This window comes from Charadrius vociferus, unplaced genomic scaffold (assembly GCF_000708025.1).
Source record: "Charadrius vociferus isolate BGI_N301 unplaced genomic scaffold, ASM70802v2 scaffold62, whole genome shotgun sequence".
In the NCBI taxonomy this organism is placed as follows: domain Eukaryota; kingdom Metazoa; phylum Chordata; class Aves; order Charadriiformes; family Charadriidae; genus Charadrius; species Charadrius vociferus.
The window spans coordinates 4,746,252-4,764,381 of NW_009647419.1; the positions used below are offsets into that span (position 1 = coordinate 4,746,252).

At 37.2% G+C, this 18,130-nt stretch overlaps 1 protein-coding gene across 1 annotated transcript in view; it reads left to right on the forward strand.

Moving 5' to 3' along the window:
- The window catches only part of ZFAND3 (zinc finger, AN1-type domain 3), a 49,554-nt gene extending 34,167 nt beyond the window's left edge, over window positions 1-15,387 (forward strand). The window contains exon 4 of the mRNA XM_009880462.1: window positions 12,742-15,387. Within this exon, the coding sequence (XP_009878764.1) occupies window positions 12,742-12,896 (155 nt within the window). The 3' untranslated portion in view covers window positions 12,897-15,387. The remainder of the gene's footprint in view (window positions 1-12,741) is intronic.
- The last annotated feature ends 2,743 nt before the right edge of the window (window positions 15,388-18,130 follow it).

Sequence of the window (18,130 nt, forward strand, 5' to 3'; positions counted from 1 at the left end):
AATTCATTCATATAGGTAAATGAAAGATAAAGGAGAAGCTGAACTGTGAAAGAGTATAAACTAGGGAGGTAGAGCAACAAACTAAGTATTTGAGTAATCTTAAGATTACTTGCCTAGAGGGGAAAAAAACATGTAAATGAATGTTTAACTGCATTGATTGAAAACAAACAGAAAAAATAGGGGCAATGGGACAGGCAATTATAAATGTCTATTAAGTAGATGAAAGGAATCATTGACAGAAACAGAGGTACTCTGGTTGATTATTACAATAAGAAAAAAACTCATTTAAGACAGCTCATTAAAAAAGCCTGTCCAAAAAATGCATGTGAAGTCTTCATATTAATTTCTATACAGGTATCAGGGCACCACGTTCCTTTTATGTGAACAGTGATCATGAGGGAAATTACTCATGGGAACAAAATTACAAATTTGAGAAGTAATTTGAAAAAAGTAGCTCAAAGGAAAGCTCATAAGGAAGTAAACCCATGGGGAACACATTTATCTTGCACTAGAACAACATTAAAAACAAACTAAAAAAACAAAACAAAACAAATTATATCTGTCACATACTAAACCATCTCCTGACTTTAGTCTGGTGCGTTCTGAAGATAATGTGGTGCTTGCCAAATTATAATAAATAATAAAATAATAAATAATTAAATACTAACAATGGAAAGGACTTTGAAACATTAATGAGTAAATTAATATTAAAGGAGATCCAACCATCATGAGAAAGCATTATAAACAAGTTGTAAAAATCTGTAATCTTGGCAGGGGCAGGAACAAAACTTTCTTAAAATATTTGGCAAACATACCTTCTAAACAATTTCAGAGACTTGTCTCCTGTATATATACACATAGAAACATAGTAACATACTATACACACAAACACATAAGCATAGTTAAAATGTATAAAAAAGAGAGGTCTGGTATGTTACTATGCTTATTTTTCCACATCCTTGTTATTAATTGAGTTCTGTATAAATCTGTAATACCCTGGCGGAATTCTTTCCTTGGCATTATTTAAAATTTTCTGTTGCGTTATTTCTGTTTTGGTCTTCCACTAAGCAGAGGGGTAAGAGGAAGAAAAGAACAGACTCGTAAAAAGCACTGAGCGTTTCTGTTAGCCATCAGAAACAAAATGTGTCCACACAGAAGAGACTACCTTTTTTACAGATACTGTGGCAGCAAGTCTCACTGTAATTCAGTAATAAAACAGGTGGAATAAAAACAGCTGCACATTCTTAACTTATATAACAGAGCTGCTCATTCATAAACACAGGAGATGAGGCACTTGTTTGGATTGTGCCAGAATAAATTTGGAATGATTTGATTTACTCAGTTAATTTGGAAATTATCTGCAAAAGGACAGGAAGAAAGAAACAAACTTGAATAGATAAGCAAAAAAAACCCAAAAAGCTCTGACAAGTTTTTTATCTTTGTACAAAAGTAGTCCAACATGGATTGAAACTGATGTTTCTCTTAAAACTCGGTGAAATATTAAATCATGGTTCCATTTCTATGGAACCTTTTTCTGTGGAGAAGAATTTGTAATGGCAGTGGTAAACTCACTTTCTAGATGAATAAGGTTTATCTGGTACCAACCAAAATGGCTTCAGGACATGATTATGTATTGGTATAACAGATGTACTTTCATTGTTTAAAATTTAATATGCGCACTGCTTCTAGAGATTGAGTCAACCAGTTCAATAAGAAGCACTAAAGGAAAAATAAATCTTAATAGTAACCGGTTACATACTATAATTCTGGCAAGTCTTCCTGCCAGGCTTTAATATATGCCATATTCAGATGTCTTCTGTTGAGTTTTCTCCTAAGATAGCTGCTCCCAGTACAGTACTTTTGCTTCAGCCATTCCAGTAATGCCTAGCATCTTAGTTTACATTGCTGCAAGTATTTAAAAAAAAAACCAAAAAACAAACAAACCCAAACAAACAAACAAAAAACCCCCAAAACCTATTGAAGTTTGAATTCAAACTCAAATACTAGAAATTGACCAGTTAAAAGCAGTTAACTAATTTCTCCTTCTCAAACTCCTTTTCAAAACAAAACAAAAAAAAAAGAGGTTTTATTTTGAGACTACTGATGTGGTGAGTCCTTCAGTATACAGCCTTCAGGTGGTTTTCGCATGGAAACTACAGTATGGGGAAAAATAAGCATTTTGTTGGTGTGCCACATTAGGTCTCTTCTTTCATACATACCTCTACGGTGGTTACAGAAGAAAGAAGCATATGCACAAAGTAAAAGATTATGCAATTTTTAATTGTCTTGTATCCACAAGAGACACATGGCCTAGTGAACTTGAACATAAAAATCTAGCTGAGACTACCTTATTTCTAATTCCATCTCTTTCAGTACCTTTAGGGAAGTAATTTGCTCAGTCTTTGAGTCCTTTTTTTTTCTTACCAGAAAAAGGAAGATAATAGCCACCTACCTGCCAGATATTAAAGGAAACATTTTTGAAGGTTAAAGTGCTCTACCCTTTCTAATCAAAATTCTTTCTTTACAGTGTTCTTATTTATCCAGAGCCTCACAGGCACACGTTATAGCTTCACTAGGACTGTGCACTTAGAAAACTTCTGCTGGTTGGCAGGAGGCTGCTGCAGTCTGTCCTCAAAAGGAAAGATACTGCCTAGAAGGCATCCCCCTCAAAATGAATTAAACATATTTGTCCATATGTTAACAAATAGCTACCTAAGTACTGATTTTAGTAATGCGCTTGATAGTTGAAGTAAACACAGAAGGCCCAAAAATATGCTATAATCATCTGACAAATCCTGAAGGAATGTTAGCAGCTAGTTCAAATGACCATGAAGTAAGGCTGAGGAAGGGAGGAATGATGCCCAGTGAATTTTCTTGGGGAAAGTTTAAATTCTTCATAGGAAGAAGGGGGGGAAAAATGTCACACCAATTGCTGCAACAGAACTCGGAGGCGAAAAAGGATATTAAAAGGCATTGTCAAAATTTGCCTTGAAAAGTCAGGATTCTTTCCAGGAAATAGAGGGGTTTTTTTTCCCCTACAAACTAAATAAATATAATGTTACCTAGAGGAAAATGCCACTTACGGTCTTAAATTCCATATCTAAGGTATAAGAAAGCATTAAAGCTCGGTACTGGGACTTGAGACTACCTGGTTCTCTGCTAGAGTGCTCCACTAGGTTGCTGTGGGCCTTGTAAGGAAATGGCATAAAGATCAGTGTGCATCAGTTTTCACGAAAGTTGAAAGAATAATATTAGTCTGTGTCAGGGGCTTTTGATATTAACTATTTCTGGCCTTGGAGGAAAGTTTCGAGAGATGAAAAAAAAATGTGTTTATGGATATTCTAATCATTCAGGTATAATATTTTCTTCAGTAGGTTTTTTTTAAAGTAGTACATTTATTTAACCGTATCTTTATACGTATTGAAATGGAAGTGTTTACCTACAGAGGTGTTCACAGCTGTTAAATGTTCCTGAGTTTGCTGAAAGTTGCTCAAATCTGTGCGTAAGTGGTGTACAGGGGGTCCTGCCATATTCTGAACAAGCAGGAGCAGGCAATGTTGTGTAAGTCTTTGCACCCCCCGCCCCAAAAAAAGGGGGAAGGGTGGAAGTGTACATCGGTCTAAGCATTTGCTTTCCTTTATGGTATATATAGAGCTTCTGAATGGAGCTCTATTTCCCTTTGGTTAGAAGAATCGCTCTTGCCATAAACAGCAAGAGGCTACAGGAATAGATGTCTTGCATGGAGCAGAATGTGTAATCTAAGAGACCCTGGACATAAGGTGTAAATAGGGGATAAAGACATAAAATAAATTTCATTTAGCTTTAAAAGAAATAGAGCTGCTTCTCTCCAGTGATTTGGCCAGCAAGCTTAGCTGTTGTCAGACTGTGGATCAATATGGTGCAACCTCTAGAAAGCTATTTAAACCCAAGACGTAAATAATCTAATTCATGAAATATACTGAAAGTGAAACCTGGGATCATATTCAGCATGTTGATTTGAAGGCAAAATACATGCAAGATCCAGGAGAACAGTTATAGAAGGAATACAACACATACAGTATGTTAGTATAGACCCTTTCATTATTCATTCCAGTTCTTTATTAGTAGCCTTGTCTTTCCTGCATTTTCACTGGGCTAAACAAAATGATACACATACATTATTGAATCACTGCTATTGCTTGCTATTTTAATTAAATTACTGTGTACGCTTTGGCTTTTAATTAAATCCTCAGCTTCTGGCAGAAGTGTATTAGCTCAGGTGGGCTTGGTGTGGAGACAATTCTAGAAGTATTAATACTCATCTAGCTCCCTTGAAAATGTCAAACGCCCTGCACAGAGCCCTGAACTAATGCTAGGGTAGCTCTGTCATCCACCTGCCCTTTCTCAGGAGACTTTTTTTTTTTTTTGAGATTTTACACTACTCTCAAATCTAAATGTTCTGGGTAGGAAACAAATATTTCCTCGTATGCTGCTATAGCCTATGGAAAATCTTATTTCATAAGAAGTACTACCATTTACTAGTGTTAGCTATTATTATGGTTTACCTCTACTTTGTTAGGTGTCTGCTCTTGGACAATAGGATGCATCTTTGGCTTAATTCTGCTTTTTTACTGCATATCCTGTTCATTGTATTCATTCTCCCACATCCTGCAGGCTATAACTTTGTGAAACCAGGAATGATATGGGAGATGCAGTGCTGTTTCAGTGTGTTCTCGGCCCTGCAAACATGGCAGTGAACGTTCCTTTTACAGGTGCAGCAGTGATACTAAGTCCTCCTGTATATATCATTGCTTATAATTAGGTCACATGATTATTCAGAAAAGCAAACTCTCTTCACCTACCTTAAGTCCAAACTTTTAATTTTGAACCTAGCTTTTCCTCTCCCTCAGGTTAGTCATACATTGGTGGTCACTGTCTGGCACCACTGGTGATGCTGCAAGTTGTTGGGAGCAAAATGGTTCCTTTGAAAAATTCTCTTGTTAAATTAAACTTTAACCATTTTGCCTTTGTGCTTCAGCAATTCTGCAAGTCTTTTGGAGAAAAATGTTTCTTTGAGTCATGTTGAGAAAGTATGTGACAAATTAAAATGCTCATTTCTGTGAAGTTACATCTATCACCATAGATGGACTGGGATCATACCCCAGTTCTGTAGGCGTTTCACAACAGTGGTAACCCACAATTTGTGCTAGCTGGTAAGTCAACTTGTAGTGTCACAACTACTGCTTGTGCCTGGCTGCGGTGGATTGCAACTTAGACGAAAAATTGAGGATGGTGCGTAAGGTTGGAAGGGGAGTCTACAGAAGAAAGGTGTAGGTCAGTGACTTCTGAGGTATAAAACAGTTTAGAAATGAGTATTGCAAGCTGTATCCGAGGGAGTAATCGTATATCTAAGTTGCTCCGTTAGCCTGCCTCTGATAGATGTTGGCCTTAACTCATGAATCCATAGTGGGGTGAAGAAGTTGTGATGCACATCTTATGTGCATGTGTTCTGTAGAGCAAGAAAAATATTTGGTCCAAACCAAAAGGTTTAACCACTGTTTTTTTGTGGTACATGGTGGAACTGAGATATGGTCCTGACTGAGACCTGCAGTATTTAGTAAGACCTGACCCACAGTTTACTATTACAAAGCAGGTATTCTATATTTATCACTTTGATTCATTGAGGAGTCTTTGAAATTCAGAAATAATTTCCTGAAAAACCTCAGTTCTGTTCCTGAAAATGCTCCCTACTTCTGTGGAGTTGGTAGCCACTAGAGCAAAAGCAGCACTTGAACCTAGGAGAATGCCATTTCTTAATTTTTCCCCACTCCAAATACACTGTCTTCAAAGAACAAGGAGGAAACTGTTTGAGTTCTTCTTCTTAGTTCCAAGGTTGAGGAGTAGAATAGTGTCTTACTTAGAACCTCCTTAAGAATTGTTGATTAAAAAAGAAAAAAAACCTAAAAAATTAGCATGTGCTCTGTCCTCAAGTGATACAAATTCTCTGTTTAAAGTTTGTGTCACATTTAATGTATTAAAAAATAGTTTGACAGCTTTCTATGCAAGTAAAATAGTAAGATAAATAGGAAAGTGAATTTGAAATTAGCACAAATTGGGATAAAAGGTAGTTTGTTTGCAGTCTCCACAGTGCAAAACTGTCTCTTGCGTGCTCCCTAAAGCAGCTTCCCAGGCTTACAATCTTCAAGAAAATAGACAGAAGACACATTGAAACACAGGTTATACGTGACTGAACTTGGAAATACAAAGTCTTCTTTAGGCCTTGCAGCCTAAAGAATTCTTGCAGAATCTTTAACCATACCTGTCCAGTGACTGTTACAGCATTAAGACAGTGTCATCTTTCTTTTGTATACAATTTCTTCCATTCATTGCCTGGACAGGTTTTTTTCACCGATAGTTTTTATGTCTTTAATGCATGCCCATACATACTGCTTTACCCTCATTGTGGTAGACAGCAAAATAGAGCAAGAAAGAGAAAAAAATTCTTTGTTCCCTTCTTTTCTCCTAAGCATAAACCCAGTAGTATAAATGCAAAATGAATCTGCAGCATCTAATAAGCATCCTTAGCCTCAGACATCAAATTTTATGTGACATCACAGATGTCACGGAGCTGTGTGCTTCTCGCATGGAAGCTGAGATTATGACTGATTTAAGAGCAGGAGGGAAGTCCCAAGTGCCCATCCAGTCCTGGGGACAGAATGGCAGATTGAAAGAAACATTCTAAGGTGTCTTACACTACCTCTTTTCTTCTCCTTTTTTTGATTCTGTTATTGATCATCTTGATAGTCATGAGTAAGTATAGACGATCTATACAAAGAAGAAAATACTGAAAGGCAAGTTGCAGTGACCATATCAGATGGCTAGAAAAACAAGTTGATAAGAAAAGTACACTTCTTCCTGCAGCTTGTTTCCTGACTCCTTTGCAGCTGTGCTCTTTGTGAAGGAACGTGGAACTGAAATGCCTTGAGAGGGCAATTTCTAAGATACTGTACATTAATATTTAGAGACTTCTAACTTTGAGCACTTAGAGGTTAACATTCCCAATCCAGTCTTCTTGCAGTGGAAATGATATAAAGGACTGCCTCAAGCTATGTTCTGTGGAGTTTTAATAAATACATCTATTTGGTTAGAAAGCTTCCCCATAATGTGGCTTACTCCCTTTTCCCCTCGGGAAGGAATGACAAGATTCCTAGCCAAGTTATTTTGAACTACTTAGCACTTAATCAAAGTCCATGACATCTTGCAAAGCTGGGAAAGGGAAACAGGAGAATAGTTTAGCTCGCTTATTTCCAAAAGCTTGTTGGTTAGCTTGTTGGGGTTTGGTTTTGTTTGGTTTTATAGAAAATGTCAGTAAAACTGAATGTTCTTGAGTTGTGTAATGAAAGCTGACAATGCCAATGCAGAGCATTCCCCACTGAAGAAAGAGAAGAGATAATTAGAGTATATGCAAGAACGGTGCAGTCTAGAAGGAGAATAATTAATACAAGATATCAGCAGACTAGAACATTTTTATACTGTAAAATAGCAGTACATAAACAAGCTGCACTGGAAGTTTTGCTAGGCTGGACTACAGCACACTTCTACTTCCTTCCATTGCTGGATGTTCTTTTCAAACAACCTCCAAAACACTAGGGGAAAAAGCTGGATCATACTAAAATCCAGAGAGGAAGTGTTTTCTGAGGTACTCAATGCACAAGCCTTTAGGATCTTGGCTTTGTATCTTGGTAGCTATTTGTTCTACTCTTACACGCAGTTCTTACCTATTCCATGTCTTGAAAAGAGAATAAAAGATTTCCTTCTTGCACTTTTAAAAATAGCTTTATTGTTAGTATAATTTACAACGCATTAAGTCATCTTTACAGTTGAAAGGGATGGGCGAGATGCATAAACATTGTTTTGGGGATTAGTAGATGCTTTTGAGGAATGAGGTCCAGTTATTCTGAACAGTGCTGCAGCTGTATGTATCACTGCATGAGCTAATCTTCTCTGCTGGCTAATCTCCCTGGCTTTGCTGTGTTGTATGATATCCTGTAGCTACGTCCACCTTTTAAAGATATGTTAAAATCTGTTCTTGCACAGAAGTCTGCATATAGACTCACACATACCTTGTTAGATAATGCACCTTTGGTAGAAAATTTTTGCAACACCGTCATCTCTTAAGGTTACAAGGGGTATTTTTAAGTTCTGTTTGAACCTCTTGTTGATTAGAATTGCAAATTAGCAAGAAAAGTAAAATTGCTTGTGAAGCACGTGAAGAAGGCAAAGCATACAGCACAGAATTCTGCACAGGAATAAGTCTGGCCCATTTTTAAGACTACTTTTGAATAGGCTTTGTAAAGGGGAGCTATACAAACATGAGGTGTTTATTAAATAACATTTGGAAATGGCTGCAAATTCTGGCAGCTTTTTCTGCCTTTTGACTTGGGAAGGAAGATGATAAATAGCAGTACTAGGGGGCAGGTAAGATGATTCTGAAGTGTCAGAAGCTCTGATTTTATATACCATATAATTGTGGCGGCATGCAACTACTTTTTAGGTAATAACACATCAAGATGTTTCAAGTAGGGACACTTTTAAATGTTTTTAAGCCACTTAGTAAGTGTGTAAGCTGTATAAACATTTTGTAAGCTTGTTTGGCACTTCTACCACTTCTCAAAACATGCTCACAAACAAAACAAACAAATCTGTCTTCCTTTAGCAGCTTTATAAATGTCTTATCAATGAGCTTAGGATGGGGTGGGAGAAAAAGGAGCTTCCTTTCTATCATGGTGCTATTCCTGTAACAGGGGATCACTATGTTTGTTATATGTCTTATGTAACAGTGTGATGCTCTCCAGCAGTACATTAGAAGAGTCTGGGACTCTAATAATCCAATTATTGGACATTTGTGCCATATTCCAGAAAGTCTGACCACTTCCTGTTGACTTAGGAAAAAGAAATTTAACAAAATCAAGGACCCTCCAAAATTACAATTTGGCTTTTGTGTTTTGGATTATTATGTCATTTTTCATTATCACCCACACACAGTGAACTGTAGGTCTGTGGTATTCTCTGGTCTTGAATATGGAAGATTATTTTGTTTTCTGTCCTCTCCAATTGCTTTTTCCTGGCAGATTCCTTGGGAACGATGGAAGCAACTTCAGCGTTGCTTGTGTGCAATCTTAGACTTCCCTTGAATAAAATTTTTTTGCATGTCCTATGCAAAAGACTCATCTGTATGGGTACAAGTAAGGCTGAGACAGTACACTGCTTTATGACTTTGACAATTTATGCTCTAGTGATGAAATTGAAGTGAATTCTTGATGATATATTGTGAAATAGTTTGTGGGGTGCTTAGAGGAGCTCAAAGGTTTGCAGGCGCTATGTAATGTTTTTCCAAGATGCTTGCATTAGAGGCCTGAGGAGTAGGTGATTCATAGTTTACTTCTTACATCAGAAAACGACAAGTGCAATGCTGTGAGATGTATTATTATATTTACCAGACTGAAATTTTCTGTGCTTGGAGTGGAAGTCTTTCCAATGCTCTTTCCCCTAGCAGAAAGTTATTTATTTTGTTTTTTAGTTATGGTGTGTTAAAACAAGCATTTCTGCAGTAAAATCCTTTAGGGGAGACAACCTGTATTTGATATCTTCCCATAATTAACTGTAAATACACTGCAAGAGTTCCTTAATCCAACTTGTTTTATAACCATAAAAGCAGAGATCTCGGGAGAAGAAAATTCACCTCTCAATCTGGATTGGTTTTAAGGATCAAAATAGAAGTACATATATTGGCCTTCTGTCTCAGTGCACATAAGTTAAGAATGGAACTGTTTTAAAACCTGATGGTCTTGATGTTTCATCAGGCGATTGTGCACATGGAGACCACAGAACCTCCACTCTGATTTCCAGACCAGTGAAGAAGCAAGGAGTGAATATAGCAGTAATAACTTAATTTGAATATATCCACTCTGAATGAAAAAATGTTCAGAACTACTGCTACTCAACTAGCTACTGTATAACAGCATTCAAGTCCTTTAAATTTTAAATAAAGCCTACAAAAACCCAAGTTCCAATCTTTAAAGTGACTTAGGTATTTGGAGCGATGGGACTAAAGATCTGAAGTGTCTTTTGGAAATGAGACTTCCAGAAGTTCTCCGTTGCTAATTCAATAAGAATAAACGCTGTCCATAACAACTGCCAATGTATGCAAAACTATCTTTAGGAATGTTCAAAATGTGCTTAGGCATTCTTTCAATAGGTATTACAAATTAGCAGTACATATTTAAATAGATATATGAACAACAGGTTTAGATCACGTAGTTGCTGAAATTAGAAATACTTTTCCCATAGTCTGGGAAAATGAAAACCACCTGCCGTTCTTTATAGGTGGTTATTGAAATTCTGTTCAAGAATGCATAAGGAAATACATGACAAACAGAAAAAACCCCACTTTTATCTGGAATAAAAATTGCATATAGTACAGCTTTTTTTACATGAAAACAGGTGCTCTAAATAGAACTAAAAGGTGTTCAAAAAAGAAATAAAGATATGGCAAAGCACAGAATAGATTGTATTGGGGGGGTGGCAAGGTAGAAAGAAATATTGTTACACTGGTCTAGAAAAGCAGGAGGCTTTGTAGAAGGTGAGGAGATGGGGCAATTGAAAGGTCATGTTCAAAAGTGATAATGCAATTTGTATATGTATTTTGTTATTAGATTTATAGAATTGTCAAAAGGGTCTTGCTGAATTTGTGTAGAAGATTGTATACATGTTCAAGATCTCTTTTAGATAACATTAAATGGGTTTTCTTGTTAACCATGTGGAGAAGATCTGTAAAACCATGAGGATTTAAAACCATTTTTTACCTACGAGGGACTGAAATGATGTCAGCCCAATCCATATCTGCAGGGTTTCTTGTATCTGCTTCTTAGACGTGCATTGCAGATCAGATGACAAACTTGATTTTTGAGCTCATGTAGTCAGGTATTTATGTATTCTTTTGCCCAAAGCGGACGTTGGTTCAAAACTTTGAAGTCTTATTTCAAGAAATAAGAGAAGCCTTCAGTCCATGCTTTCTGTAAGAGAGAATTGAGTGAAATGCCTGTTCAGTATTGAAACTATAGTCCAAGGATGCTTTTATTTTAACAACCAGACCTTGACTTTTTGGCACCTCAAGAAAGATATTTGTTACGTTCAAGTGTGGTATGACCCAGACTGAGATTGAAGTGGAGGCAATGATCACAAGGGGTGAGATATATATGAATTCAATCTGCATCTTTCCATCCATATTTCTGAATCACATATACCAATACAGAAAACTTGTCTTTTTTCCTTTGTTCCTAGAACTGAGTTTCAAAGCCAGTCACAGATAATAGACATGTCTTTTCATAGCTGGAACTATTGAAACAAAGAGCAAAGATAAATCAGTTTTTCCTCACTTTTTTTTTTTTTTAGTAATTCCATGCGTGATACTTTTTCCCTTTCTGTTTTCTTAACAATCACACTAACATAAAGGTAGCCTGTTGTTCTCTCCTACAATTGATGTTTTATAGTCCAGGAGCTTAAAATACTTTACAGACATATTTTTATATGCGTGTGTGTGTATATACGTTCTCAATCATTCACTCACTTTTCCATCTCTCAAATATCACCACTTTGTGGTTTTAATATCTTTTGAGTGTTCAAGGAGCAGCAGTAATGCAAAGCATTCAGCGAGAGGCAGAGTGATGCTCTTTGCACCATCAGGCAGGAAAAATACTGCAGCATAGGTGATTATCATACTGTGTTTCATATATGGTGGACTACATGGACCCTGTAACTGTGTGACTCTTTTCCCTCCTATATCATCTTACTACTACTTATTGCTATGTAACATTCATTTTAGAGGTAGGAAATTTGAGGCAATTTCTTTGCTATTATAAAGCGTTAGGGCCAAATAAGAAGAAAGCTGATTTTCTTTATAGACTAGAAAGAGGTGGCTACTGAAGATGCCCTCCTCACCTGCAGGAAGAAGTATTGCCACGTGTTTCTGAATCACATGCTCCCTGAAAAACTGAATAACATTGACTAGTTTTAGATGAAGAGGCCATAACCTACAGATATCTTTTCAGCTACAGAGCAAGACGATGTAGCATAACATGTTCCTATGTCACATGCTTGTTCAGCCCCCGTGGTTAGTGGCAGAACAGTTCATGAAGAGAAGCTTCTGAGTACTGGAGTAGTAGCGGAGCTGTGAACTCTCCTGCAGTCGCTGCCAACTTGGGGTGCTGGCAGTAAGGAGGAAGCGAGGTGCTTAGATTTAACAGTTCTGACTTGAATCCCTGCTTGGGAGATAAACCTGAAGTACCATAGACACGAATTTCAGAAATGACAACCAACTCCACGTACATTAGAGAATGTTTCAGTGAAGGTGGTCAGCATTTTAAAAAAAACCAACACATCAGCTTTGTTACTATGTGGGCATATCTAGTTTAGATGATTTTGGGGGCTTCCTCTGTAAGATGAGAGGATGGCAAAAAAAAAACCCCAAACCTAATATGACTTGAGCTTTGATACCGCATTGATAAATACTCAAGAAAATGCAGTAAATAAGTAAATATTTATTAATACCCGGTAAGGCAGATAAGTAAAAAAGCTGGCATTTAATTTTTGAGAACTGAGAAATCCTCCAGTAGGTGATCGTTCACTTCTGATTCAGGTAAGATTCTGCCACTTTAACCAGGTCCCTAACTGTATTATTTTTTTTCTCCCTTTCCGTGATAGGCTATGTGTTCTGTATGTTACATCGCCTGCCTGAACAACATGACTGCACATTTGACCACATGGGACGTGGGCGTGAGGAAGCCATTATGAAAATGGTGAAACTGGATCGGAAAGTAGGGAGATCTTGCCAACGCATCGGCGAAGGATGTTCCTGAGTGCAAGACTGCAACCAAATGCTGTTCTCTTAGTTCACTAATGTTAGCCTTATTTAGGACAAAGTCAGCCAGACACCTTGTACTAGGCAAGTTTCAGACTACAGCCAATCAGTTTCCTTTCTTTAGCCAACCGTCCTGGTACTGTAGTTTAGGGGTTGATGGTGGTTGAAATTGATTTCTGGCTGGTTACTAAGGTGCCTGCTAGCCACCGTATAAAAATAAAACATGAAGAAATATTATTTTTTAGCATGGCTAGTGGATTTAAAAAAAACCAAGAAAAATCCAAAGGCTTCTGTTATTGCTGGAGTCACTCTAAAAGCCTTATGCTGGAAACATTCCAGCTGCAGAGTTAAAACAAATAGTTGTATAGAAGCTGGTGTAAAAGTTTGCTATGCACATGGCTTTCGGACAAACTGTTTAATGTGCAGCCTTTCACCTCTTCATTGCTAGTCAATCCTGAGGAGGTGAAATACTACTAAGAGCAGCATCTGCAGCTGCTTAAGCCCAGAAGACCTGACTGGTCACTCGTGCCTTCATCGCGTGTGGCTTTTGAGTTGGGCAGTGTCACCAGCATCAGGGATTCTGTTGGGGTAGGAACATCTTTCTGGTTCTTCCCAGGAAGCCAAAAAGAAAGGGGGACAGAGATTCTTATGAAAAATTTTTATATCTATCTTACTATAAAGAACCTATCAGGGTTTGTTTTTTTTTTTCTTTCTTCTCAGTTAAATTATGATCTCACTTTAAAGCCAACTCCATCCCAGAGCAGTAAATGGTGCATACTTTTTACATGGCATCCACAGAGATTCTACGAGTTGTGTGAACAGGTTCCATGTACCTTGAACAGTGCAGCCATTCCCACCAGCCGAAACTTGATTGGCTCTTGTTTGCCTTTTGCTAAGTGCAGGTATCTGATAATTGATCAAATAAGGCTAATTCACAGCACAGTAGCCATGGCTGGATTCTACAGACTGACTTTCTGTAGCTAGACTTATATATTGGGGAAAAAAAAAAGGACATTTTGTAGCAAACGGAATTCAGTAACAGTATTGGGGAACAACCGGTAAAACACCCTTTATCAGATTGAGTTTGTGTTCCTCGCTTCCAGAGTGTCAATGAGATAATCAAATGGGCTACATCAGCCCTCTTTCTATGCAGCTGAGCGCTCTCATGAAAATCTCTGCCCGCATCTATTGCAAAGCAAGTATAGCAAGTGAAATGTGAAAAGCATTACATGAGTAGAATGTTTTGGATCTGTTTAGACCTATGGTTCTGTACCACGGTATGTCACGCTGAGCTGAGCTGAACTGAATTGCACCGGTCTTGTCGGTTTGGAAACAAAAAGCAAACATAATAATCAGCATGTCTCCTGCTGCACACCGGGTTTATGCAGGTAAAAAGGATTTGTACCAATATGGCCCAGCTTAATCCTGAGTGAATTTAGCTTATCAGTCTATTAGGAAGGTATTAACAATCAGGTAAATTTGTAAGAAAACCTGAGGGAGGGAAAGATTTTGTCTCCTCTCCAAATACTGGGCAGGTATAAAACATCCGAGGGGTGAAGTAATGTGTGACTTAAAAAACCCCGGCGTTTTGGGAGTAAGCTTGTATGAGTCATCCTCCATTCTACTTGTTACAGGTAACTAACTCTTTATAGGCCAAATTCTATTGTTACTTTGGTAGCCAGCTAGGAGCATTTAGCAAGGAGACAACTAATTTGAAAAAAGGAAGATATATATGTCTCTCCACACACACACTCAGCATCTGACTGTATTAGCATTAATTAACCATGAAGCAAATCAGAAGTGTCCCATCATTATAAAATGCAAGCTATCCAAAAGGCAAGCTGGATTTTTTTATTGTTGTTATTATTCAAGAATACGAAACCACAGCAAAATCTTCTGTGATGTGCTACATTTTCAGGAAGTGGTCCTGGTGAGAGGGACTGTCCAAGGATATTATTTACATTTGCAGTGAGGAGTTTAAAAAAAACATGGATTTTGGCGGCTGCTGTGATACGCACTTTCTTTTCCTACAAAATCCTATCATAGCTTTTGATGGGCATTCTGATTGATACACAAGACTTTTCTGCATTAATACTGAAGATGCTATTTTGTTCCTCCTTAATATTCTCTTTAGTCTCGTTACAAGTGCACAGACGGTTTCAAGGTAGCTCTTGAGAGAACACTACTTAAAGTTTATGTGAATTATGGACAATGTTCACTTTAAACAAAAAAGTTGGGGAGGGGGTTGTTCCTTTGCAGTATCTGTTCTGTGAAGTTTGTTAAACGTAAAGAAAGCTTAAGTTCTTGTATCTTAAAAGAAGATCTTATTTAACCCTTTTGTGTTCTAGATTTACTTACACATGTAGCCTAGAGCTCAGTTTTAGTTTAACATTGTGAAAATATTACAAGAATCTTGTAACTTTATTCTTTTTCCTCCTGCTAAAAAAAATTAAACCAATCAGATTAAAGTTTGAATTCCTTTCTGCCTATTCCAACAAGTCTTGCTATTTTGCACCGCTTCTGCTGCAAGTTCATGTAAGAAATATGAATGGGGAAAATACCAACATTAGGTCAGTAACTTCAGACGGAATTTACAATTGGTGAAAGGTGGACTATTTTCTGCCAGTTTGGAAGGGAGGGTTAATATTTCTGCTGGGTTCAAGTGGAGTGATTTATTTTCTAAGCAAATCTGGCTAAATCTGCTGTAGCCTGAGTATTGGTCAATTTAATTTTGAGGTTAGATACAGTAATCAAATGAAGAAATTGTTCATACTCTTAAGTCAGATGCATACTGTACATTGTATCATCGGCATCAAAGTTTTGAAATACCTAAAATGTTCTTTCATGCATTTTGACAACTTCTGCACCTAGAGTAGCTGTATTCCAAATCATAATGGGCTGTATTCCTAACGGATAAGTATAGGAATAACTATTGTTTCTTAATCATTTAGATGCTAGAAACACAAGGTTAATTAAAAAACAATGTACTGTATTGGAGGGAGAGAGAATATCATGGCAATTATTTAAAAACAATTTTGAAAATTGTTTGGAATTGAAATTGTGCCTGATTCATGAGACACGTACACCCATTTTTTCCTCAAATTCATACAGTACTTTCAGTTATAAAACTGTGCATGATTCTTGGACGCGATGGCTGTGTTATAGTAAAGGTAAGTTATGCAAAACAGCTCTGCCTTTTCATCGTTTCAAACCTATAGCTGGGTGCAAGCCAAGGCTTCAAGGAAAACTAAGAATTGCCCATGAAGGTTGCTATGCCAGAACTTGTCCTTAATTGCACTGGTTTCTGTTTTGAAGCAGTTTAATGTCTTGAATGAGAAGCAATGGAACTGTAAAATGAGATACCTGAGAACATGAACTATTCTTCAGTAATGCACAGGCAACAGGCTCCTGGTGCAATTATAGCAGTCCAAAAGTAATATTAACTGCTTTTGTCCTACTCCACAGAAGGCGATAAATACATTCAAAACTTGAATTTTGCATGACTTTCTTGTTTTGGACAAACTGTAATCCCCTGGCCTCTTGAACACAATGTCCTGTTTATATTGAACTTTGTACTCATTGTGGTGTTCAGTTCATTCTACAATCATGGCATTCCTTCTGTGACTGCTACAACTTAGATATAAATCTCTAAGGGATAAAAGCACTTTGTTTAATCTTGCAATGACTATTTCAGTACAAAGACTTAACAGCAAAGAAAACTGATACTAATAGTGTCATAAAAATATACAGGTTTTATAATAGACTCCAAGAAATGCATCCGTGGAATAACTGACAGCACCTATGCTCACCGTTGATGCGTACACAGTTAAGTGCCCAGACAAATGAATTAACATTCTCTTTGTTGTAGTGTAGTTACTGAAATTGTCAGTCATCAGTGGAACAGCAAAGAAAAGGTCTAATCAAAGTAATCCCTTAATGTCACAATGAGATGGTAGCCAATTCACACTGGAAATAATTTTGTATGCTCCTGGGAACTTTTATACCTAGAAAACAAATGGAAACATTTAAGACAACACTGCTTAAGATGAACTGTATTTATTGGCACCAGATCTTTATTTCATCACTCAAATACCTGATTGGAATTCTGCACGCAGAACAAAAATAATAGAAGCAGTAGTAAGCCGTGGTTCAAAAGCTGATGTGGCAGGAGCTGCTGTAGAAGAAAAACAGTTCTAGTGTAACCTGTTCATAATCTTATGCTTAGCTGAGACTGTGGCTGTACGTACTTTGCTACACAAAGGACCACACTGGAAAACAGTGTGTAAGATTAAACTGTTCAAAAGTTCACAGTGCACATTTTACATGGTGAACTTGTGCAATAGTGGGCTTTATCTCTCACTATCAGCAGCTTTTCCAGGAGAACAAACTTTAATGCTGCTGGGAAGAGCCATTCTTAAATAACAGTTCTTAAAGATATCAGTAAGAAGGACATATTTTTCTTTCTTTTCCTAGTCTTCATTTTTCCTTTTTGTTGAGGCAGTCAGCGTGTGCAGCTGGGCATTTGAAAGTAGTTCTGCTTGGATGCTGCTCTTTTTGGCTTTTCAGTAGTCATCACAGGAAAAAAAAGCATCAACTTTGTTTTCATTGCAAGCCCCTGCACTTTAGTTCAAGCAGATTACAATATGGACAGTGGTCTATAGAAGTGATAACCTCCTTGTGTATTTTACTTCAGTGATAGGCTATTTCTTCAATTAACTGAAACTTAAGGCAGATATGATTTACTTGTTCTGGATGTTAGGCTATGGGGTTTTTTTAAACTTCAGTTCTGTGAAATTGTTCATATATAATTTCCCATAAACTCTGCATGCTTCATCTTCCAATCTGAAGTTGAGTCAGGAGGAAAGGTGGCACAAAGGCAGGAGGCAGAGGATGCAAATTGACAAGTTCTTAGTGATCACATCCACCACCTTCTTCAAGTCAAGTCAGCTCAGATGATAAATAGTGAAGAGGCAAATAATTACTTGCCAAACAGCACCAACTTTCTTGACTTGGTACTACAGAAAACTGTTTTGCTTTATCTCTGTGAATATACCTGTGTAGAGTTTGTCTGAGTCAATTCTGCAACATTATATGCAAAGAAATGAAACAGGACTGTCAGACAACATTTTTGATGGATTATTTAGTAATAACTACATATTTTGCTACAGGACCTTCCTATTTCACAGTATGCTGCTATTTTCTTTGGAAGAAAAACAAGCAGAACTTTGTAAA